This window comes from Lissotriton helveticus, chromosome 1_1, assembly GCF_964261635.1.
Source record: "Lissotriton helveticus chromosome 1_1, aLisHel1.1, whole genome shotgun sequence".
Taxonomy (NCBI): Eukaryota; Metazoa; Chordata; class Amphibia; order Caudata; family Salamandridae; genus Lissotriton; species Lissotriton helveticus.
In genome coordinates, this window is record NC_136057.1 from 536,973,492 (window position 1) to 536,995,642 (window position 22,151).

The 22,151-nt window shown below is 50.4% G+C and overlaps 1 protein-coding gene across 7 annotated transcripts in view; it reads right to left on the minus strand.

Annotated features, from left to right (window-relative positions):
• Positions 1–22,151, minus strand: part of EPS8 (EGFR pathway substrate 8, signaling adaptor) — a 1,030,589-nt gene that overhangs the window by 366,722 nt on the left and 641,716 nt on the right. For all 7 annotated transcript variants that reach the window (XM_078674027.1, XM_078674024.1, XM_078674021.1 and 4 more), the window contains one exon: positions 370–443. In XM_078674027.1, coding sequence (XP_078530153.1) covers positions 370–443 — 74 coding nt within the window. The remainder of the gene's footprint in view (positions 1–369; positions 444–22,151) is intronic.

Sequence of the window (22,151 nt, forward strand, 5' to 3'; positions counted from 1 at the left end):
GTGAGATGATGAGGGGACAGTGGTGCAGATTAAGAGCCGCATGTTTGTGACATTGTCTTGTGAGACATGTCAAGGGTTCTAACGTTAGTTAGTAATTAATAGTAAAATAATATTTTAGTGTTAGTACCCACCAAATGATTTCAGGGGAATGGACTAAAGGCGAAAAAAATAATAGCTGTTTAAAGCTGCCATTCTAATACATATAACTATTCAATTAAACATGATGTGCTGAAATAATTCAGGCTTGAATCTAATTCTATCAAACTCCATAAGTTAAAAGAAACTATTCGGTTAGGCTATGGTTCATAGTTTCTCTGCCAACTTCATCTCTTCTAAATGTATGGAGTGCCAAATATGATGTATACTCACAACATCCCTGTCAATCCTGGCTGCGGTCATCTCAGGTGTTTCCTCATGTTCCTGAAATGATCGAGGTTTTTCATCTAAAGAAAAGGAAAATACACACATCTAATATAACCATACAGTTGTTAGGTTGAAGCAAATACATATGTCAACATAGTATTTTAGAAATCAGACACATATGATGTTTTGCTCCATGAAAAAAGATATTGTTTAGAGAATTCAGTTGTGTTCAATTCTGTGCTGTATGGGAACTCATTGTCAAGTTATTTTGAACATTTCTTGAACAACAATGCAACTTATCATATGACCCATTGATGTACAAGTGATAAATAAGGGGAACATACCAAGGCCTTTTAAAACATATAAAACTAAGATTCACTTTTCTTTAATCTAAACTTTGCTAGTTGTTTGGAGACACAGAGTTTCCTCGAATTGCTTGGCAAAACAAATTTATTGTCCATGGCAAAATCCTTGATGATTAATATAAGCAGGGGCACTTTATGGATATCTAGGGCACCCATCTGTAAATGACTACTAACCTATTATAACCTCCGTTACAATCCTATATCCGTACAGTACATTCCATTTGAAATGCAGCCATTAGCAATGATACGAAGATCATCTGGAATACACATTTCTGGTACTAACATCTTAATATCTTCTACTCGACAGTCTTTAGAAATCTCCTTTCTGGACATTCAGGTGTCAGTGTTTAATATTTTAAAGATAGCCCATATTAAATAAGTGCATATTAAAAAATATATACAGTTTCACATAGAAAAAGGTCCAAGAATGTCAGCGATTTGACAGCAGGCTCCAGTAACCTACCTCAGGGACTGCAAATTGATTTCTAATTGCCTGATTTAACTTTATTTTTCATCATTAGGCAATTATTTGATACACTTAGAAAAGTTGGAAAAAATGAGATGGTCAGTTTTAATTCTAGAAATCAATGAGTACCTTAACTTCTTAGAGACATCTTTCCTCATATCCTCAATACAGATTCAGTCTTGGATACATTAATATCGCCTTGCTAGAAAGTCGTGATTTCTCTCAAATATTATGCTTAGTTTCAGACTGTCATGAAATGATCATGCTTTTCTACATTTCACCAGGCATTGGTCGTATTTTTCCTTATGTCTGAGGCATCTCTGAACATTTAAATGAAAGTCAAGTTGTTTATCTTTTTATTCTGATATTCCCTTGGCTAGCACAAAGACCTTTTTATGCCAGATACGTGCTTAATCCAATTTAAAAAGTATCCTACAATGATCTATAGTTTTACAAAATTCAAGTTTCGTGAGTCAAGTTCTTTCCACAGAATTGGTCTCTTTCATAAATACTGTAAGAATGTTAATTTTCACCAAATGCTGCCTCAATTACAATCCAGCAAGCACTGCATTTTTCCTCCTGCTACAAAATAGGACTGATTAGCCCTTAGCATAGCATATTCCACCTCTTCAGACTATAATTTAAGACCATATTCAATATTAAGCTCATCTAAATTTATGTGTGATCAAATCAAATCAATCAGGATTCGTATAGAGAGGCTAATCACCCCATGAGGGTATTCAGGTGCTCAGAGTTCTGCTGCAGTGAACATCCAGATCGTGAGTCCTTTTTGAATTCCTGCAGAGATCATGGCACCCACAGGTGAAGTGGGAGGTCGTTCTAGGACTTTGCTGCGAGGTAGGAGAAGGAGCACCCTTCACTGCCACTGTTGCTGTGGTAGATTGCGGAGCATGAGAAGGGTGAGGAAACAGGCGGATAAGACTGTGTTGATATGTCTTTCCATGGTTAGCTTATTGTCCAGGATGATGACTAGTATGCGGTCGTGCACGGTCGGAGACAAGTCAAGCCCGATTTGTTTCGGAACTAAACTTCAGATGGCTCCATTCTCAGATTCAAGGGCATAGGGTTCCAAAGTCTGGAAGTCAAGAATCTGAAAAAGCTACCTCCTGGACACATTCTGTTAACTCTGGTCCAGAGGACCTGAGATGACTGTTAGGAAGGTAGGGTATAATCAAGGGAAAAAGGGAGAACGGGCCTCTCCGATTGAGGGTTTTATGGCAGAGACAGAGTGCTCTAAAGGATACTCTATGCTTGATAGGGAGACAGTGAAGTTGAACAAGTCCTGTGCTCAAGAGAGAATGTTTTGTAACATTCAACAACATTCAAGCAGCAGCGTTTTGCACCCTTCGGAGCATTCTAAACCTGCCTTTGGAAACCCCCAGGTAGAGTACATTATAGTAGTCCAAAAGTGATACCAGCAGGGCCTAGACTACAGTCTTCTTAGCTGAGTGCTAGAGCATCTTTAGTACTCCAAAGCAGGTGCAAACATTAGGAGAGATCGGCTATCAACGGATAGGGAGGAGTTGTGCACAAAACCATGGTTCTTCACCTTAGGTTTGGGGACAGGTGTGGGGCCCCGTTCACTAGGCCACCACGAGGAATACCATATTGAGGGCTGTTGCCCTAGCACCAGGACCTCCATTGTGCCTGCATTTAATCTCAGGCAGCTGGAGTCCATCCATTCAGCGAGGTCCACCAAGCTGGCTTTAAAATTGGCTGCAGCATCTTCCTGGGCACGGTGAAGATCAGTTGAGTATCATCACTATAAGACACAATCATCACACCGTTGCACTCAATCACGTATGCCAGAGGGCGCATATACAAGTTGAACAGGGCCGGGCTGTGTGCTCAACCCTGTGGCACTTTCTGCTGCAAAAGGTCAAGTAGGATTAGAGTAACCGTTTTCCTTGGTCAAGGAGAAATATGTCATCATCTGTGGCTGCAAACAGGGCAGTTTCAGTGCTATGGTTGGTGCAGAATCCATTCAGAAGATTGTTGTTCTCCGGGTGTTCTGTAAGTTGGCGTTGATGGTCTTCCAGGGCGACTGACTCCGGAAGCTGGGGATCACGGTTCGATCCCTGGAACCGGCGTCAGATTAGTCCAGCACCATGTGACTCTGGGCAATAGCTTGCTTAATCTTCCCGACGGCCCCCAGCGCCTAGAGACCCTAACGGGTGATTGTGCGCTTTACAAAATGTGGATTATTATTATTATTATTCTCAAGGGCTTTGGTGGAAAAGGGGAGCAGAGAGATGAGACGGTAGTTCTTGAGTGTTGGGGTCGACAGATGCATTTTTAGTAGAGACTCCAGCGTGTTTACATTCTTATGGGAAGGTAATGGATGTGTTGATGTCAGTGAGCTTGCTGCTGATCATCTTGCTCCCTAGGTTTAAGATCTGTTTTGTAACAAAATATTTTCCTTGTAAGATCTTTTTTCCAGTGTTTTGTTATTGGCAATAAAACACTAATTGTCCTACCCTAAATGAAAGCTTTAAATGTCTCCCACTGAACACAGGGACAATTAAGAGATACTCAATCTCAATAAATATTTTAATTTTCGGAGGGTGATCACTGGAATCATTGTCTTTAATAAAGGAAAAATACATTCTACATATATTTTAACTCTTCCACACTGCTGAGAACCTGCCCCTATGGGGTATGGTTTGGCAGTAATTCTAAAACAGAGATTTTGGCTGTTTCAATACTGTTAATAAAGGAGACAAAAAATTAGGCAATGTGAGGGAAACGGTTTTAACCAGAGAATAAACCAAACATTACAGCTACCGTTTCAAAATTAAAGCATTGGCAACACAAAATATACTCTAACCAATCAGTTGCTTAGGTATCTTCATTTGGCTAGGGAGTTTCCAGGGCTAGATTTCGCCAAAAAAGCTTCCTGGAGTATGGTAAGAAGAACCCGGATTTCCAAATTCGGGGTACTAAGATCTATTTTAATTTAAGAAACCCTGAAAAAAGCTTCACTCTGGCCCTTCATTGGCCACATATGAATCTACTTCTGTGTTTGCAGAATTTTTTGTTTCATTTTCTACCAAGACTTTAGCCTTATTAATGTCTAGGACCTCAGCACTCAATCAATTTACAGAAACAGTGATTTCTCTTGCCCACAATTGTTTATAACCTGGATGAAAGCACCAGCCAAATCATTTTACTAGTTTTACCAGGCGATAAATCTACTGGGAGATTCCTTGATTAAATACTAGTCTGTATTGTGCATCAAGAAAGAATGTAAGAACTGTTTCTATAAGCAGAATGATTTAACCCCTTTATAATCCCATCATATTTAAAGACAAAATTCAGATCAAAAGAAATTTTTATTGGACACTTGAAACATACATTGCAGAACACTAGTAAAACTAAGAAGACGAGAAATGACTAACCAAGCATAAAGTACGTAAACATACACCTTCAAACTTTAGCCGTAGTTTACATGTGAAAAATAGACTGCAGATCCAACAAGACTATTGTTATCAAATTCATTAAATAATTATTAAAAGCGAGTACAGGTCGACTAGAAAGGAACATGGAAGTAAAAAATTATATTTAAATTTTTGTCGGACATAATTAACATGGAGCCACATTATAGTTATGACAAAATACTGCATGTGGTATAAAAACACAACATCCTGCCCCCTGTCCTACCACAACGCACCTTAATGTGTTATTATATGCAAAACTGATAAAGTCAGTTTTATACCTACTGGATTTTATCTACTATTATGAATATAATTCCAAGTCAAGTAACTCTACATCAAGCTATGCATAAATATAAACATACTACAAACAGTTAATTATTTTTGTTTATACTAAAGCGCAGTGTATATATGGTCATGTGTCAGCATTTATATTCTTGTATATATGAGTTAATATATTATTTGTTTTATTTTAGTGTTTTATAGAGCGCAAACTTGACCCATTAGGGTATCAGAGTGCTTTACAGGAACAAAACAGTATACATTAGGTTTGAAGTCACAAAAGTACACAATAGTATAGGAAGGGGCGGGGTGCTGGGTACATAAGGGATAAAGGGTACGTATGTGCATTTTGCATTATACATTTACTAGTAGTGATCGTCTCAGATGTCTCTGGGGGTTGAGGCGAAAATTAAGCGAAGAATTTGCCCATAAGGAAGGTTTTGGCATCCTTTTTGAAGCATGCCAGTGAGGGGATTCTTCTGATGGCGGGCGGAAGAGAGTTCCATACTCTTGGTGCGGCCCCAGAGAAAGCCCAATTATATTTAATTTTTTTCCGCAAGCGTGCAGGTTGGAACAAGAGGTCTCTGGCGGACCTGGAGTTTCTGGTTTCTCCAGATACCACGAGTTTCTGAGCAAGATATGCAGGGGAGTTGGAGTACAGTGCCTTGTGCGTGATGCATGACAGTTATAGTTGAATTCTGGCCTCAAGAGGAAGCCAATTCAGAGCTTTCAGATGAGGTGAAATGTGATCTAATTTCCTTGTGGCAGTAAGAAGTCTGGCGGCCATGTTGAGGCAGGCTTTTAAAGGTGCCAGGGAGATCTTGGGGAGCCCGAGAGGGTAGTACAACCATATTCCAGGCTAGAGCTGACTAGTGCCTGGATCGCAATTTTTAGGTCGGGAGTGTCGAGGAAGGTTTCAGTTTCCAGAGGTAGCTCAGGTGGAATCTGGCTGATTTAGCCAATGAGTTGACAATGAGTTGCATGTTCAAGTTGCAGATAAGGGTTATGCACAAAGATTTGGCCGATTCCACAATGGTCGGTGGGCAGTTTAGGGCTGTGATAGCCTTAATCCATATCTGAATCACAGGGTTAGTTTTTGGTGGGGAAATTAGGAGAAATTCTGTTATCTTTGCGTTGAGTTTGAGTTGATTGGAGGGGAGCCATTGGACAGTCATTTTTAAGGCCTAATTCAGGGATATAATCTCCTCGAGGGATGAGGTTTTGATGAAGATCTGGGTGTTGTCAGCATACATGTGGTATGAGATGTTCGTGGAGGGTAGTACTTCGGCAAGCGGTTCCAGGTATAGGTTGAAGTGGGTGAGGAACAGGGTTGAACGTTGAGGGACTCCAACCGTGCCGGGGAGGGGGCAGACAGGTTAACATTATTTATGAGTCTTTCTGATTAATATGGGGGGGGGAAGGACCTAAACCAGTCTAGAACAGAACCATCCAATCCCATCCTAAATTTGAGGCGTTCGAGTAATTTTCCATGGTTGACCGTGCCAAAGGCCGAGCATAGATCCAGGAGGATTAGGAGACAAATTTTGCCTTGGTCGCGGGCTTGGAGGGCATTGTCTACGATGTGGAGCATGGTGGTTTCAGTATTGTGCCTAGGTCTGAATACTGATTGGAAGTCGTCAAGTAGATGAGAGTTGTTGATGTGATGGCTTAGCTGCTGTTGCACCTACTTCTACAACACTTTGACTAAGAGAGGGATACTGGAAATAGGTCTGAAGTTGTCAGGGGACGCTGGATCCAGAGACGGCTTTTTCAAGATGGGGAGAATTTGGCCGGCTTTCAGATAGTCGGGTATCGATCCCTAACCTGAGAGAGATGCTGATTATTGCAGTCCAGCTAGGAATGATGGATTGGGCGGTGGCAGCTAGGCAGTTGCAGGGGAGCGGGTCAATAAAGTGGTTGTTCGGGATTAAGGTAGATAAGATTTTTGAGAGTCTTCATCATAGACCTTGAGGTTAAACCAGCGTGCTCGATTTTTGGGTGAAGCCTGTGGAAGCAACGCGGAAGGAGGGATCAGACCCAGAACCGGTTGTGAATTTGCGGCGGAGTTCGTTTCCTAAGGCTGTGATTTTGTTGGAGAAAAAGGAGGAGAAATCCTCAGATAATATTAGCAACATTGGGATTTCTTTCGATGTTTTGGCCAGTTTATTAGATTGGCGTTTGACCAGTTCGAAGTGCTTGCGTGGTCTGTTCTTGGCGTTCTCCAGCTCCGATCTGAAGAATTCTTTTTTTGCATTGAGGATGTGCCTGTTGTAGGTATTTCTGGCCTGGGGAGAAGTTTTAAATGTACTGCTGAGGGGGGCTGTCTCCAGGTTCTATCAGATTGTCGGAGGGATCTACTCTTGTTCCTGAGGGAGCAGAGAACCAGGGATTCCGGTCTTTATTTGGGTTCTTTTTAGTTTTAGCGGGGCTAGGTCATCTAGAATGTTAGTTATAGTTGCAGAGTAGTGGTCATTGAGGTCACTGGCCGTTGTGATATGCGAGGGGGGGGAGGGGTCAGTATTGCAGCGAGCTTTCAGTTCCCTGAAGTCCAGGTTTTTGGTGTGTCTGATCCAGCATTTTGGAATCACCGGTTGCGGTGCCCTTGTTTTCTGGGTGCCACGTAATTGGAAGGAGATAGTATGGTGGTCCGACCAGTCCCATGGGTCTATAAAGATAAGTTTAACTGATGACTCCTTGGAGATGATCCAGTCAAGGGTGGCCCGTTTCGTATGTGGAGGGAGGGGGCAGGCTTGGGTCAGGGCTTGATCATCCAGGAAGTCTTTGAGAATTGACATGAGGATCCTTGGGATCGTTCCAGTGGAGATTGAAATCACCAATGAAAATGTCATTAGCGTTGGAGGAAAACTTGGCTGTGATGATTTCCATGAAGTGATCAGTGAAGGTGTCGTTCGTGCCAGGGGGGGGGGGGTGGTAAAAGATGTGCTGATTGTACAGTTGTGTAGAGTTGCTGCAAATGGAAAGGGCGAGGTATTCGCAGGAGTCTGAGGTGTCCGCTAGAAGTTCCGTGATAATGAGGGTAGAGCGGTAGATGCAGGCGATCCCTCCTCCTTTTTTGCAGGATTGCCTATCCAGCCTTGCAATGTTGTAGTTGGGAGGGTCTACGAGGTCCAGGCATGGAGATGAGCCACGATTTGGTCAGGATCGCTAAGTCACGGTTTTTGTTCAGGATGCGATCAGTGATATCAGCAGCATGCCGGACAGCCGATCGGTGGTTGATTAAAAGGCCAGACAGAGGGGGGGTCGGTAGGAGGGATGGGAGTCGGGGCAGACAGGGGTATGGGTGCTAGATTGCTATTAACCACGCTTCTGTTACAGAGAGTAGCTGATCAGTTGGGGTTGATGGCAACCGTGCAGATGGCATGGTCGGCACTCACGTCCGGTGGACAGGGGGAACCTGGGGCAGGGTTGTAGTCAAGGGGCATGGCTATACAATCTTCTTCAGTGAGGTCTGGTGGGCATGGGGTGGCCAGGGTAGTAGTGTTGTAGTAGAGGACGAGAGCTGGGATTTCCTCCTTCGAGAGGGGTCATAGTTACTAGCGGGGCGAAGGAGTTTCAGGGGTAGCAGTTGTGGGTGCTTGGTGCATCGGGGGAGGAGTCCCGCGGGGGCTTGAGCTTAGCGAAGGAGAGTTCTGCGAGGTGAAGGAGGTTCTTTAGGTCCAGAATGAAGTTATGGATGCTCTGCGTTAATTTGGTTGGTCTGGAGTGCAGAGTTTTGATATCCAAATAGGAGGGAAGTGCTTGAGGGCAGGGGGGCAGTGGTTCAGGGGCAGTTCTATCTGCATGTGTAGGAGAAGGGGTAGAGGGGCTAGGTCGATCTGTGTCAGAGGTCCTTGGAGGAGTATCCGTCTCAAGGACAGAGTGGGGAGCTAGCGGGGAGGAGACCGGAGGGCTAGCGGCGATTCTACTGGCAAGCGCAGGCAGCGTCCTAGAGGGGTTGGGATGATCTGTGCTGGAAACCCTTGGAGGGGTGGTTTGAGGGTGGCTGGTCAGAGGGTCGACGGGGCCGTTGTTGGTTACCTTGCCAGAGTCATGCACGTGGTTTCTGAGGAGGGTAAAGAGGTCCGCAAATTTATTAAGGTTTTTAGTTGTAGCTTGGATCAGGACGATGCAGTTTTTAGGTCTCGGCTAGCGTAGGCTGCGCATGCGCAGTCTCGCTGGCGAGATCTTATGTCTCAGAGTAGCGAGGCTTAAACCCGCCCCTCTTCTCTATTGGCTGGCCTCCTAAACGGCGGCCAGCCATTGGAGAAGAGGTCTCTGTGACATCATTGTCTCGCTGTAAGCCCCGTCCGTTTCGGATTGAGGGGCGTGTTTTTTGCTGTCCTTTCTCTCTGTGACATCATCCGTCTAAAACACGCCCCCCCAATCCGAAAAAGACGGGGCTTAGTGAGTGACAAATTGCTAGGGATTGGATTAAGGACCCAGGTGTTACCATAACTGCTAGGGTTTCAGGAACTTTCCCAAGACCAGGTCAATATGCTGTGGCCATTCTACTACCCCCCACTCCCACTCTGGTGAAGCAGCTGCCTTCAGTTAACACTGTCCCGGGAGTACATCTCGGTGCGCACCTTGCTGAAGATCTCCTTTTCTTTCCTCTTGTCCTGCCACTCACTCAGAGTCCTCGCCTCTGAGCTCCGACCGCCGGTCGCGCGGCTTAGTGTTCTCCTTGTCCTCCTTCATGACTGCGCTGGTGAGTGGGCCTTATTGACACTTAACCCAACAGCAGAGCGCTGCTCTAACCAGTCACTGCTTCTGAGCAGCTAGCAACTGGCGGCCATCAACTTCAACAAAAACATGCAAGACGTCACTGTCCCTCTAAGCAGCACATTACGCTCTGGGCAATCCCGAAGGAACTGATCGCCCAATACAAGAACCTTAGGTAAACGAGACAGCCATCTTGTATAGTATATACTTCCCTTTTAGTTGAACGGTAGCGTCCGGAGAAATAATGAATTACCAGTGAAATATTTCCTGATATATTAACTATTTTTTTATGAACAACTTAATTTTCTCTGTATAAAAATGTTGCGTGTTGTTTTAAAAATATTGACATCGAGAATTGAATGCTAAACCATTTAGCTCATTGCCACATCGTTGTGCTTGCTTTTCTGCCCCCCGTTCCCTCGTTGTGCTTGCTTTTCTCCACCCCATTCCCTCGTTGTGCTTGCTTTTCTGCCCCCCTGTTCCCTCGTTGTGCTTGCTTTTCTGACCCCGTTCCCTCGTTGTGCTTGCTTTTCTGCCCAGTTCCCTCGTTGTGCTTGTTTTTCTGCCCCCGTTCCATCGTTGTGCTTGCTTTTCTGCCCCCCCTGTTCCCTCGTTGTGATTGGTTTTCTGCCCCCCCTTCCCTCGTTGTGCTTGCTTTTCTGTCCCCCTCTTCCCTCATTGTGCTTGCTTTTCTGCCCCCCTCTTCCCTCATTGTGCTTGCTTTTCTGCCCCCTCTTCCCTCATTGTGCTTGCTTTTCTGCCCCCCTCATTGTGCTTGCTTTTCTGCCCCCCCCCGTTTCCTCGTCGTGCTTGCTTTTCTGCCCCCCTGTTCCCTTGTTGTGCTTGCTTTTCTGCCCCCCCTCTTCCCTCATTGTGCTTGCTTTTCTGCCCCCTCTTCCCTCATTGTGCTTGCTTTTCTGCCCCCTCATTGTGCTTGCTTTTCTGCCCCCCCGTTCCCTCGTTGTGCTTGCTTTTCTGCCCCCCTCTTCCCTCGTTGCGCTTCTTTTCTGCCCCCTGTTCCCTCGTTGCGCTTGCTTTTCTGCCCCCCCTCGTTGTGCTTGCTTTTCTGCCCCCCCTCGTTGTGCTTGCTTTTCTGCCCCCCGTTCCCTCGTTGTGCTTGCTTTTCTGCCCCCCCTGTTCCCTCATTGTGCTAGCTTTACTTCCCCCCCGTTCCCTCATTGTGCTTGCTTTTCTGCCCCGTTCCCTTGTTGTGCTTGCTTTTCTGCCCCGCCCTGTTCCCTCGTTGTGCTTGCTTTTCTGCCCCTCCTGTTCCCTCGTTGTGCTTGCTTTTCTGCCCTCCCGTTCCCTTGTTGTGCTTGCTTTTCTGCCCCCCCCTGTTTCCTCGTTGTGCTTGCTTTTGTGCCCTCTGTTCCCTCGTTGTGCTTTCCTTTCTGCCCCCTGTTCCCTCGTTGTGCTTGCGTTTCTGCCCCCCCGTTCCCTCGTTGTGCTTGCTTTTCTGCCCTCCCGTTCCCTTGTTGTGCTTGCTTTTCTGCCCCCCGTTTCCTCGCTGTGCTTGCTTTTCTGCCCCGTTCCCTCGTTGTGCTTTCCTTTCTGCCCCCTGTTCCCTCGTTGTGCTTGCTTTCCTGCCCCCCCTGTTCCCTTGTTGTGCATGCTTTTCTGCCCCTGTTCCCTGGTTGTGCTAGCTTTTCTGCCCTCTGTTCCCTCATGATCGTTTTTTCTGTCCCCTGTTCCCTGTTTGTGACTCTCTGTGTGTGTGTGTGTGTGTGGCTCTCTCTGTGTGTGTGCATGGCTCTGTGTGTGTGTGTGTATGGCTCTGTGTGTGTGTGTTGCTCTGTGTGTGTTGCGTGGCTCTGTGTGGGTGTGTGGCTGTGTGTGTGTGTGTGTGGCTGTGTGTGTGTGTGTGGCTGTGTGTGTGTGTGGCTGTGTGTGTGTGTGTGGCTGTGTGTGTGTGGCTGTGTGTGTGTGTGTGGCTGTGTGTGTGTGGCTGTGTGTGTGTGTGGCTGTGTGTGTGTGTGGCTGTGTGTGTGTGGCTGTGTGTGTGTGGCTGTGTGTGTGTGGCTGTGTGTGTGTGGCTGTGTGTGTGTGGCTGTGTGTGTGTGGCTGTGTGTGTGTGGCTGTGTGTGTGTGGCTGTGTGTGTGTGGCTGTGTGTGTGTGGCTGTGTGTGTGTGGCTCTGTGTGTGTGGCTCTGTGTGTGTGGCTCTGTGTGTGTGGCTCTGTGTGTGTGGCTCTGTGTGTGTGGCTCTGTGTGTGTGGCTCTGTGTGTGTGGCTCTGTGTGTGTGGCTCTGTGTGTGTGGCTCTGTGTGTGTGGCTGTGTGTGTGTGGCTCTGTGTGTGTGGCTCTGTGTGTGTGGCTCTGTGCGTGTGGCTCTGTGCGTGTGGCTCTGTGCGTGTGGCTCTGTGCGTGTGGCTCTGTGCGTGTGGCTCTGTGCGTGTGGCTCTGTGCGTGTGGCTCTGTGCGTGTGGCTCTGTGCGTGGGCTCTGTGCGTGTGGCTCTGTGCGTGTGGCTCTGTGCGTGTGGCTCTGTGTGTGTGGCTCTGTGTGTGTGGCTCTGTGTGTGTGGCTCTGTGTGTGTGTGTGTGGCTGTGTGTGTGTGTGTGTGTGTGTGTGTGTGTGTGTGTGTGTGTGTGTGGCTGTGTGTGTGTGTGGCTGTGTGTGTGTGTGGCTGTGTGTGTGTGTGGCTGTGTGTGTGTGTGGCTGTGTGTGTGTGTGGCTGTGTGTGTGTGTGTGGCTCTGTGTGTGTGTGTGTGGCTCTGTGTGTGTGTGTGTGGCTCTGTGTGTGTGTGTGGCTCTGTGTGTGGCTCTGTGTGTGTGTTTATGGCTGTGTGTGTGTGTTTATGGCTGTGTGTGTGTGGCTCTGTGTGTGTGTGTGTGGGGGGGCTCTGTGTGTGGGGGGGGCTCTGTGTGTGGGGGGGGCTCTGTGTGTGGGGGGGGCTGTGTGTGTGGGGGGGGCTCTGTGTGTGGGGGGGCTCTGTGTGTGGGGGGGGCTCTGTGTGTGGGGGGGGCTCTGTGTGTGGGGGGGGGCTCTGTGTGTGGGGGGGGGCTCTGTGTGTGGGGGGGCTCTGTGTGTGGGGGGGCTCTGTGTGTGGGGGGGGCTCTGTGTGTGGGGGGGGCTCTGTGTGTGGGGGGGGCTCTGTGTGTGGGGGGCTCTGTGTGGGGGGGCTCTGTGTGTGGGGGGCTCTGTGTGTGGGGGGCTCTGTGTGGGGGGGCTCTGTGTGGGGGGCTCTGTGTGGGGGGGCTCTGTGAGTGTGGGGGCTCTGTGAGTGTGGGGGGCTCTGTGTGTGGGGGGCTCTGTGTGTGTGGGGGGGGCTCTGTGTGTGTGTGGGGGGCTCTGTGTGTGTGTGGGGGGCTCTGTGTGTGTGGGGGGGGCTCTGTGTGTGTGGGGGGGGCTCTGTGTGTGTGGGGGGGCTCTGTGTGTGTGGGGGGGCTCTGTGTGTGTGTGTGGGCTCTGTGTGTGGGGGGCTCTGTGAGTGTGGGGGCTCTGTGAGTGTGGGGGCTCTGTGAGTGTGGGGGCTCTGTGAGTGTGGGGGGCTCTGTGAGTGTGGGGGCTCTGTGAGTGTGGGGGGCTCTGTGTGTGTGGGGGGCTGTGTGTGTGTGTGGGGGGCTCTGTGTGTGTGGGGGGCTCTGTGTGTGTGGGGGGCTCTGTGTGTGTGGGGGGCTCTCTGTGTGTGGGGGGCTCTCTGTGTGTGGGGGGCTCTCTGTGTGTGTGTGGGGCTCTCTCTGTGTGTGTGGGGCTCTCTCTGTGTGTGTGGGGCTCTGTGTGTGTGGGGCTCTGTGTGGGGGGGCTCTGTGTGGGGGGCTCTGTGTGGGGGGGCTCTGTGTGTGTGGGGCTCTGTGTGTGTGGGGCTCTGTGTGTGTGGGGCTCTCTGTGTGTGTGGGGCTCTCTGTGTGTGGGGGGCTCTCTGTGTGTGGGGGGCTCTCTGTGTGTGTGGGGCTCTCTGTGTGTGGGGGGCTCTCTGTGTGTGTGGGGCTCTCTGTGTGTGTGGGGCTCTCTGTGTGTGGGGGGCTCTCTGTGTGTGGGGGGCTCTCTGTGTGTGGGGGGGCTCTGTGTGTGTGGGGCTCTGTGTGTGGGGGGGGGGCTCTGTGTGTGTGTGGGGGGCTCTGTGTGTGTGTGGGGGGGGCTCTGTGTGTGTGGGGGGGCTGTGTGTGTGTGGGGGGCTCTGTGTGTGGGGGGGCTCTGTGTGTGTGTGGGGGGGGGCTCTGTGTGTGGGGGGGCTGTGTGTGTGTGGGGGGGCTGAGTGTGTGGGGGGGCTGAGTGTGTGGGGGGGCTCTGTGTGTGGGGGGGCTCTGTGTGTGGGGGGGCTCTGTGTGTGGGGGGGGGCTCTGTGTGTGGGGGGGGCTCTGTGTGTGGGGGGGGCTCTGTGTGTGGGGGGGGCTCTGTGTGTGGGGGGGGCTCTGTGTGTGGGGGGGGGCTCTGTGTGTGGGGGGGGGGCTCTGTGTGTGGGGGGGGGCTCTGTGTGTGTGGGGGGGCTCTGTGTGTGTGTGGGGCTCTGTGTGTGTGTGGGGCTCTGTGTGTGGGTGCCAATGCAATAGGTCTCGCATTTGCGAGAGATTAAGCTATTGGCATTGAAAATGACAATGCCATTTATTTATGTTTTAAAAACAAAAACATAAATAAAAATAATGTCATGAGCAATGCCAATAGCTCTAACTCGAGACCATTGCATTGTAAATGCTTGTTATAGAGGGTGATGGTGAGGTCAGCTTGCAGGAATGGGGAGGGCGCTATAGTGAGCTTAATGCCGTATGGAATGTTCCTGGTTGCACGTACATAGACGAGGACCGCAAAGGTTTTGCGCCAAGAAGAGGTTCTTCTGGAGTAGGAGATGAGGTCATTAATGATTGTGCCACTGTCCGTACTGTATCGCAGGTCAGAGATCAATGACTCTGGGTGCCTTTTTAGGGTGGCGTGCTTGAAGGATTTTGATGCAGTTTTAGAGAGGTTAGGGGGGTAAACCAGAGTATACAAGTTCGCCCCAGTAGCGGTTAGGCCAGGACCTACCACGTTCAAGGCCAGCGCAGCAGAGGCCTCAGAGGGAACCATCCTACGTGCAGCTCCTCAATCATCCAGGTAGAGCGGCAACTCGGGCGCACAATGACGATTCAGGTACAGGGCAGTGAGGAGTCTCCAATGAGCCTAGTGCTATTCACCAGGTCTTTTGGTTAGCAAAAAAGAGGATTCATGTGCCACTTATCAATCCACAGGAAGAATAGCATCTAGGGCACACACCAAAGTTCCAGTCATAAAAACAGTAAGCAGGCTTTATGTGCCACTCATCCATCTACAGGAACAGCAGCCTCTAGGGCACACACCAAAGTTTCGGTCATAAGAACAGTAAAGGTGTCTCTATGAAGCCGAGTGATATCACCCAATTTTTTAGGTTAGCAGAAACAGGCTTTTTGTGCTCTCCTCTGTCAACGAAGTGGAGCAGCAACTCGGGCAAACCTCATGATTCAACTGCAGAAGCGGTAGGGTGACGCCATTGAGTCTAGCAATATCATCAGAGTCTTAAGATGGAGGGAGACAAGGAGGAGCTTAGGAGTTTCAGCTGAGGCACAGGGGAACCAGTAGAATTTAGCCCCTCCCAGAGCATGCCGTAGATGTACCCATGGACCCCATCCGAAGGCCGCCAGCCCAGCTGACTCCGGGGCAATCGGTCAGAGGGAGTTGGGGGGTGGTGGGGAACCAGACTCACCGGGTGTAAGGAAGATGGTTTCACGTCAGCCGCTGCACTTCAGGCACTTCAGGCAGGGCAATGACCCCTAATAAACAGTTGCCCCACTTCACTGAGGGCAGATCAGCGGGTCGGGCACTGAGGCGAGGCAGTGTGTGGCGGCATGATCGTACCTCCGCTGAGACCAGGAGCCTCGATTTAAAGGGAGCCGGTCGTTAAGCATTGAGTTGGTTAGGCCCACTGCAGGGAGCCATTCACAGGTCCAGGTAGGCGCTGAGGCTAGGTAATGCCTCAGGATACTCAGGCAGGCACCAATCAGGAATAGTTTCAGCTGTCGGTCTAAGGGCAGAGCCAGGCATTGTTACGAGGAATGATTGAAAAATGGCTGCAGAGTTCCAACGGCCGACAGCAGTGCAAACTCCGCTAAAACTAAAAGCGGATGGCGGCGGGCCAGATTGGAGAGGCGCTATTCTGCTCGAGAATCAGGTGGGTAACCTGACCTCCGGGGCGGAAGGGAAGGATCTGGCGAGTGCTGGCCTCCAGGCAGTGCCTCAGGGCGGCAGACAGTCGGCGGCAGATGGGGCCCACACAGCGCGGACCATGAGAAACCCGACTCAGTCATCAGGCAGGCCCAGGCGCGATCCGAAGAGCCAGAGACTGCGGGAGAACTGCGCTGACAAACTCTCCGCTGTAGAACGGTCCTGGGACAAGGGATCGACCCTGCAGTGCCGGACCTCTAGCAATAGGGGTTGGACCGGGAGCATCGCCAGTCAGGCAGGACTCATCTCCATCACTGCAACAGCGTCAGCAGCAGAGGACCCCGACCGGGTCACAAGCAGGGGCAAGAGCAGAGGATCCAGACGAAGCAGGCGACCACGTCGAAGACCTCGCATCCATGGATGTGGACCTCTCCACAGCTGAGCAGCCCTGGGGCAAGAGAATCAGTCCAGCCGCACTCCGTGTATCGAGGATTGGATCAAGGCAGCAGCTCCGGTCGATCTGTCGGGTGAGTCGATCGATGTAAAATATCTCAGAATCGGTTCCCAGAAAGGTGAACACTCAGTTCCTCAGGTAGAGAGGTTGGAGACCAGTTGGAGCGGGTTAAGCAGGGATATACTACCCAGAGAAAATCCCCGAACCGGGAGCTCTTTCGGAAGGTTCCTACTCGGCGGCCAGTTAAGACTGAGGTTTCTATTTACATTTTTTGGCTCTCCATCATCAATTCCAATTATGCTGAATGTGGAAATCTCCAGTGGTCCATACTGAGTTCACATGTTCATACTTTAAGAGCTAAAACCTTCTATTTGCGTTTCTTTTGCAAAATCTTGTTTGAACTTGGCATATGACGATTCCACTTATTGGGATTTTTCTTTGCCTAATGAACAAGTTACTTACCTTCGGTAACGATATATCTGTAAGAAACAGTAGTTAGTATTAGATTCCTTACCTTAGAATATCCCCAGGCGTCAGACTGGATCCGGAAATTTTTGCGTAGCAGTACCCTTGCGCGTCGGTAGGCGTCGTCTGCGGCTCCGCGTCCGTCGTCGGCATCGTGGGCGCCGTGATGACGTCGGAGTACTTAGACGCCGCCTCCGCGTGCTGACGACAGTTCTTAGACACAGCTTTTCCGCGCCAGAAACGCAGAGTAAAGTTAAAAACCAACACTGGTGCCATTGAAACTAGGGCCCTGAAAGGGGATGACCTTAACCCTAGATATCGGTTCGCAGAACGGGGAGGATGGGTGGGGCGGTAAGGAATCTAAAACTAACTACTGTTTCTTACAGATATATCGTTACCGAAGGTAAGTAACTTGTTCATCTGAAAGAAACAGGTTAGTATTAGATTCCTTACCTTAGAATAGATACCCCAGCAATACCAACCCAGGTGGTGGGTCTGCGAACCAATAATCACACCAGAAAGTCCTGGAGGACGGAACGGCCAAAGAAGCCATCCCTCCGGACTTGGCTGTCCAGGTAGTAGTGTCTTGCAAACGTGTGCAGGGATGCCCACGTAGCTGCCTGACAGATGTCCTGCAGGGGGACTCCCCGGCCCAAGGCAGTGCTAGCCGCCGTGGCCCGAGTGGAATGGGCTCGCAGCCCAAAAGGAGGCTCCTTCCTCACCAAGGAGTAACATGCCTTGATACACAAGACGACCCACCGAGAGATTGTCCTCTTGTGCACCGCCCGTCCTTTCTTAGCGCCCACGTAACCAACAAAGAGTTGGTCATCCACCCGGAACTGGCATGTGCGATCCAGATAGAACGAAATCGCACGTTTTGGGTCCAGACGGTGGAGCCGCTTTTCCTCTTTAGAGGGATGCGGTGGTGGAAAGAAAGTGGGCAAGGTGATAGACTGCCAGATATGGAAGGCTGTGACAACCTTGGGCAGGAAAGATGGTCTAGTCCGCAACACAACCTTGTCCGGATTGACAGAAAGGAAAGGGGGTTTGGACGAAAGAGCCTGGAGCTCACTCACTCTCCTGGCAGAGGTGATGGCAACCAGGAAAGCAGTCTTCAGAGTAAGAAGGCGGAGAGGACAGATGCGAAGCGGCTCAAAGGGAGCGCACATTAGAAAGGTAAGAACATTGTTCAAGTCCCACTGAGGCATCACAAACGGAACAGGAGGGAACATGTGTGTGATGCCCTTCAGAAAACGAGTTACAATAGGGGACTTGAACAAAGAAGGTTGATCAGGCAGCCTCAGAAAGGCCGAAAGGGCAGAAAGGTAGACCTTGATAGTGCCCAGAGCAGAGCCCTGCTGGGCAAGAGAAAGAAGGAAGAGAAGAACCTCTGAAAGAGGGGCAGAAAGAGGATCCACAGCCTTTGCTGTGCACCATGCCACAAATGTGTTCCACCTGCAGGCGTATCCCGACTTTGTGGAGGGACGCCTGGCTGCCAGAATGACATTACAGACTTCAGGAGGCAAGTCAAATGGCCTCAACTGTCGCCGCTCAATCTCCAAGCATGGAGGTGGAGACTGGACAGGTTCGGGTGGAGGACCGTCCCCTGCTGCTGCGACAGAAGGTCCTCCTGAAGAGGCAGACGAACCGGGGGATCGACTGACATACTGAGTAGCTCGGGATACCAGTACCTTTGTGCCCAGTCCGGAGCCACAAGGATGACTTGGGCCCGGTCGCGTTGGATCTTCTTCAGCACTCTGGGCAGAAGTGGTATAGGCGGAAAGGCGGACAACAGACCGCAACTCCACTCGCGACGAAAAGCGTCTCCGAGCGAGTGCCGCCTTGTAAATTCCAACGCACAGAACTGATGACATTGCGCGTTCTCTTCGGTGGCGAATAGATCTAACCAAGGCTCTCCCCACTGCTGAAAGAGGCCTTGCGCCACGTCCGAGTGAAGACGCCTTTCGTTATCCATCATGCACCAACGGCTGAGGTCGTCCGCCCTGGTGTTCAGAGAACCTGCCAGGTGTTGAATACCCAGGGTCACACCCTGATGTGCCAGCCACTGCCAGAGGCGCAGAGCCTCCTGGCAAAGGGTCCATGACCCCACCCCGCCCTGTTTGTTGCAGTACCACATGGCGGTGGTGTTGTCCGTGAACACCTGCACTACACTCCCCCGGACAGAGGGGAGGAATGCCTTCAGTGCTAGACGAATCGCCCGCAGCTCCAAAAAGTTGATATGGAGCCGGGACTCGCCGGAGACCAGAGACCTCTGATCTCCGCCTCTCCCATGTGGCGTCCCCAGCCCTGGAGGGACGCGTCCGTCACAACTACGTGCTCCGGTTGGGGTAGGGAGAGGGATCTGCCGCTGACCCAATTGCGGTCCATGAGCCACCACTGCAGCTGTCTCGCAGTGCCCTCCGAGATCAGGACATGGTCGAATAGGTTGCCCTGATGCTGGGCCCACTGAAACTTCAGGTCCCACTGCAGAGCCCGCATCCGCCACCGGGCGTGATGCACCAGAAGGATGCAGGAGGCCATCAGCCCCCGAAGCCGCAGCGTCAACCTGACCGAGACCTGGGATAAAGGCTGAAAGAGTGGAATCAGAGCCTGAATATCCCGAACCCGCTGTTTGGGAGGATAAACCCGAAACTGCGCCGAGTCGAGAACCGCTCCGATGAAGAGGTGCTTCTGAGAGTGGCACAGGTGTGACTTCGGCACATTGATGGAGAACCCCAGCAGGTGCAGGAGGTCTGTTGTCGTCTGGAGGTGGCTGACGACTGTCTGGGGCAAGCCCGCCTTCAACAACCAGTCGTCGAGGTAGGGGAAGACTGAAACCCCTGAGGGACCGGCGCCGGTGAGGTCGTCAGGTCAACCGGCGACGACCCGGATCCAGAGGCGGATCCAGTGGGGCCCTGCGGCGCCGAGCCCGAAGGCGCCGGCGGCATCCGGGCCGAAGCACCCGACGGCGTCGGGGCCGAAGCCACCCGACGGCGTCGGGGCCGAAGCCACCGACCCGCTAGGGCCCCCAGATGGGTCCGCTGGGCCCGAAGGCACCGCGGAGCCCGCCGGAGGAGTGAGAGACCTCATGGCCATGAGGAAACGCTTGATCTCCGACGTCGCGGGGACCGGAACCCTCCTAGTCCGTGCTTTCAGGCCCATGTGACGCCGGTGGGAAGCCGGACGCGACGTCCGCGACTCAGACGGAGCCGCGTGGGCGGTGTCACCCGAACACCCGGCCGCGTCGCGCGAGCGTCGGGGGGAGTCGGAAGAGCGATGACGTCTCTTCAACTTCTTGTGCTTACCCGATGACTTCAAACCTGAGGAGTGATGTCAACTCTCGGAGCTGTGATGGCTCCGATCCCGCGACCGGTCCCTCGACCTCTGTCCGGACCGGGACCTCTCGCGGTGCGGGGTCGGAGCAGGTCTTGCCGTCATGGTCGACGCCGAGACAGTGGAGACACTGGCGGTGAGGGTCAGTGACCGACATCAGTCGGTCGCAGTCCTCACAGGGCTTAAAACCTGGCATCCCTATCGGCACCGTTCGGAGTCGAAGACTCGAAAAAATGATCAAAAGGGATCGTAAAAAGTTTAGTAAAAAAATGACTAAGGTACCACTTTTTCCGGATCTGCGCTGCTGGCGCGGAAAAAAGAAGAACTGACGCCAGCACGCGGAGGCGGCGTCTAAGTACTCCGACGACGTCATCACGGCGCCCACGGCGCTGACGACGGACGCGGAGCCGCAGACGACGCCTACCAACGCACAAGGGTACTGCTACGCAAAAATTTCGGGATCCAGTCTGATGCCTGGGGCTATTCTAAGGTAAGGAATCTATTACTAACCTGTTTCTTTCAGATTATATAATTTCTACAGCACTAATCAAATGTATTTAGGTTTTCTTATATAGCGTAGTGTTACTCATCTCAGAGTCTACAAATGCATAATGTATTATGCAAAAATGCCTTTATCATTGGATGGGCCTACTAGGAAAATAACTAGGTCTTAAGATGTTTCCTGAATTTGAAAACCTTCCAACAGGGGTGGCTCGTCCCTGTGAGCGGAGGGGTGTCGGCCCACAGTGCTGATAAATAAAATGGTAATAAATTTCATTTATTACCATTTTATTTTTCAGCAGCCTGTCCCAAATTAAGTGTTGGGACGGGCCAGTGCTGCTGAGTGGCATCAGCAGGGAGAAATATGCTTTAAAATGTGTCTGTCCCTTTGGCTGTCCGTCTTTCAATGGCCAGCCAAACATGCTCAATTTAAAGTTCTCTAACCAAGCTGTCTTAGACAGCTGGGTTAGAGCAAGTGCAGGCCTCCGGTGCTCTTAGGAGCTCTAAGTGAGGCCGCTCCAACCAATCCATAGCTGTCAAGATTGCTATGTGTGATATTGTCATAATTTCAGCGGAATTATGAGTGACATTTCAACGATTAGGAGTGACACTTTCTCGCATGCAAAATCAAGCACAGAAGACCTGGGAATTTTTAAATCAGAAATAACACCCGTTCCAGCAACGAGAATCTCTAAGATCTAATAAGCATTTACAATGCAATGGTCTCTGCATTGTTAAAGTTAGAGCTATTGGCATTGCTCATGACATTATTTTTATTTATGTTTTTGTTTTTAAAACATATAAATAAATGGCATTGTCATTTACAATGCCAATAGCTTAATCGCTCACAAATGCGAGACCTATTGCATTTGCACCCACACACACAGAGCCACCCACACACAGAGCCACCCACACACAGAGCCACCCACACACACAGAGCCACCCACACACACAGAGCCACCCACACACACACACACAGAGCCACACACACACACACACACACACACACACACACACACACACACACACAGAGGCACACACAGAGGCACACACAGACACAGAGGCACACACACAGAGCCACACACACACACACAGAGCCACACACACACACACAGAGCCACACACACACACAGAGCCACACACACACACAGAGCCACACACACACACACAGAGCCACACACACACACACAGAGCCACACACACACAGCTTCAGGTTCCAAGAGAACGTACAGTCTTTGGAATCCCTAAATGTGCCACACAAAAACTGCTGGCTTGAAAGAGAGTCCTCTGCAGAACCCACTGGAGGGTGCTGGGTTCTGAGGAAAGAAGAGATGTTGGTGGTATTGACAACGTGCTGCCAAAGAATAGATGCCCAAATTATCATGCAGGATGCTTAGGGTCAATGGACACTGAATAAAGGCTTGACAATGTCCACCTGGTCTTTGAGCTGCCAAGGATAAGCAATCAGATCAGTGTCTGGACCAATACGTGTGTAGTCTTTCGTTGCAAGTGCCGAGGAGTAAATCCACAGCGGTATGTACTGTCCCTTTAGGCTTGCTGGAGTAGTCTTTTGTAGGTGCGGGAGAAGCCGATTGAGTGGGACAAGTGGTGTTGGTAAACAAGAAGGGGATGGAG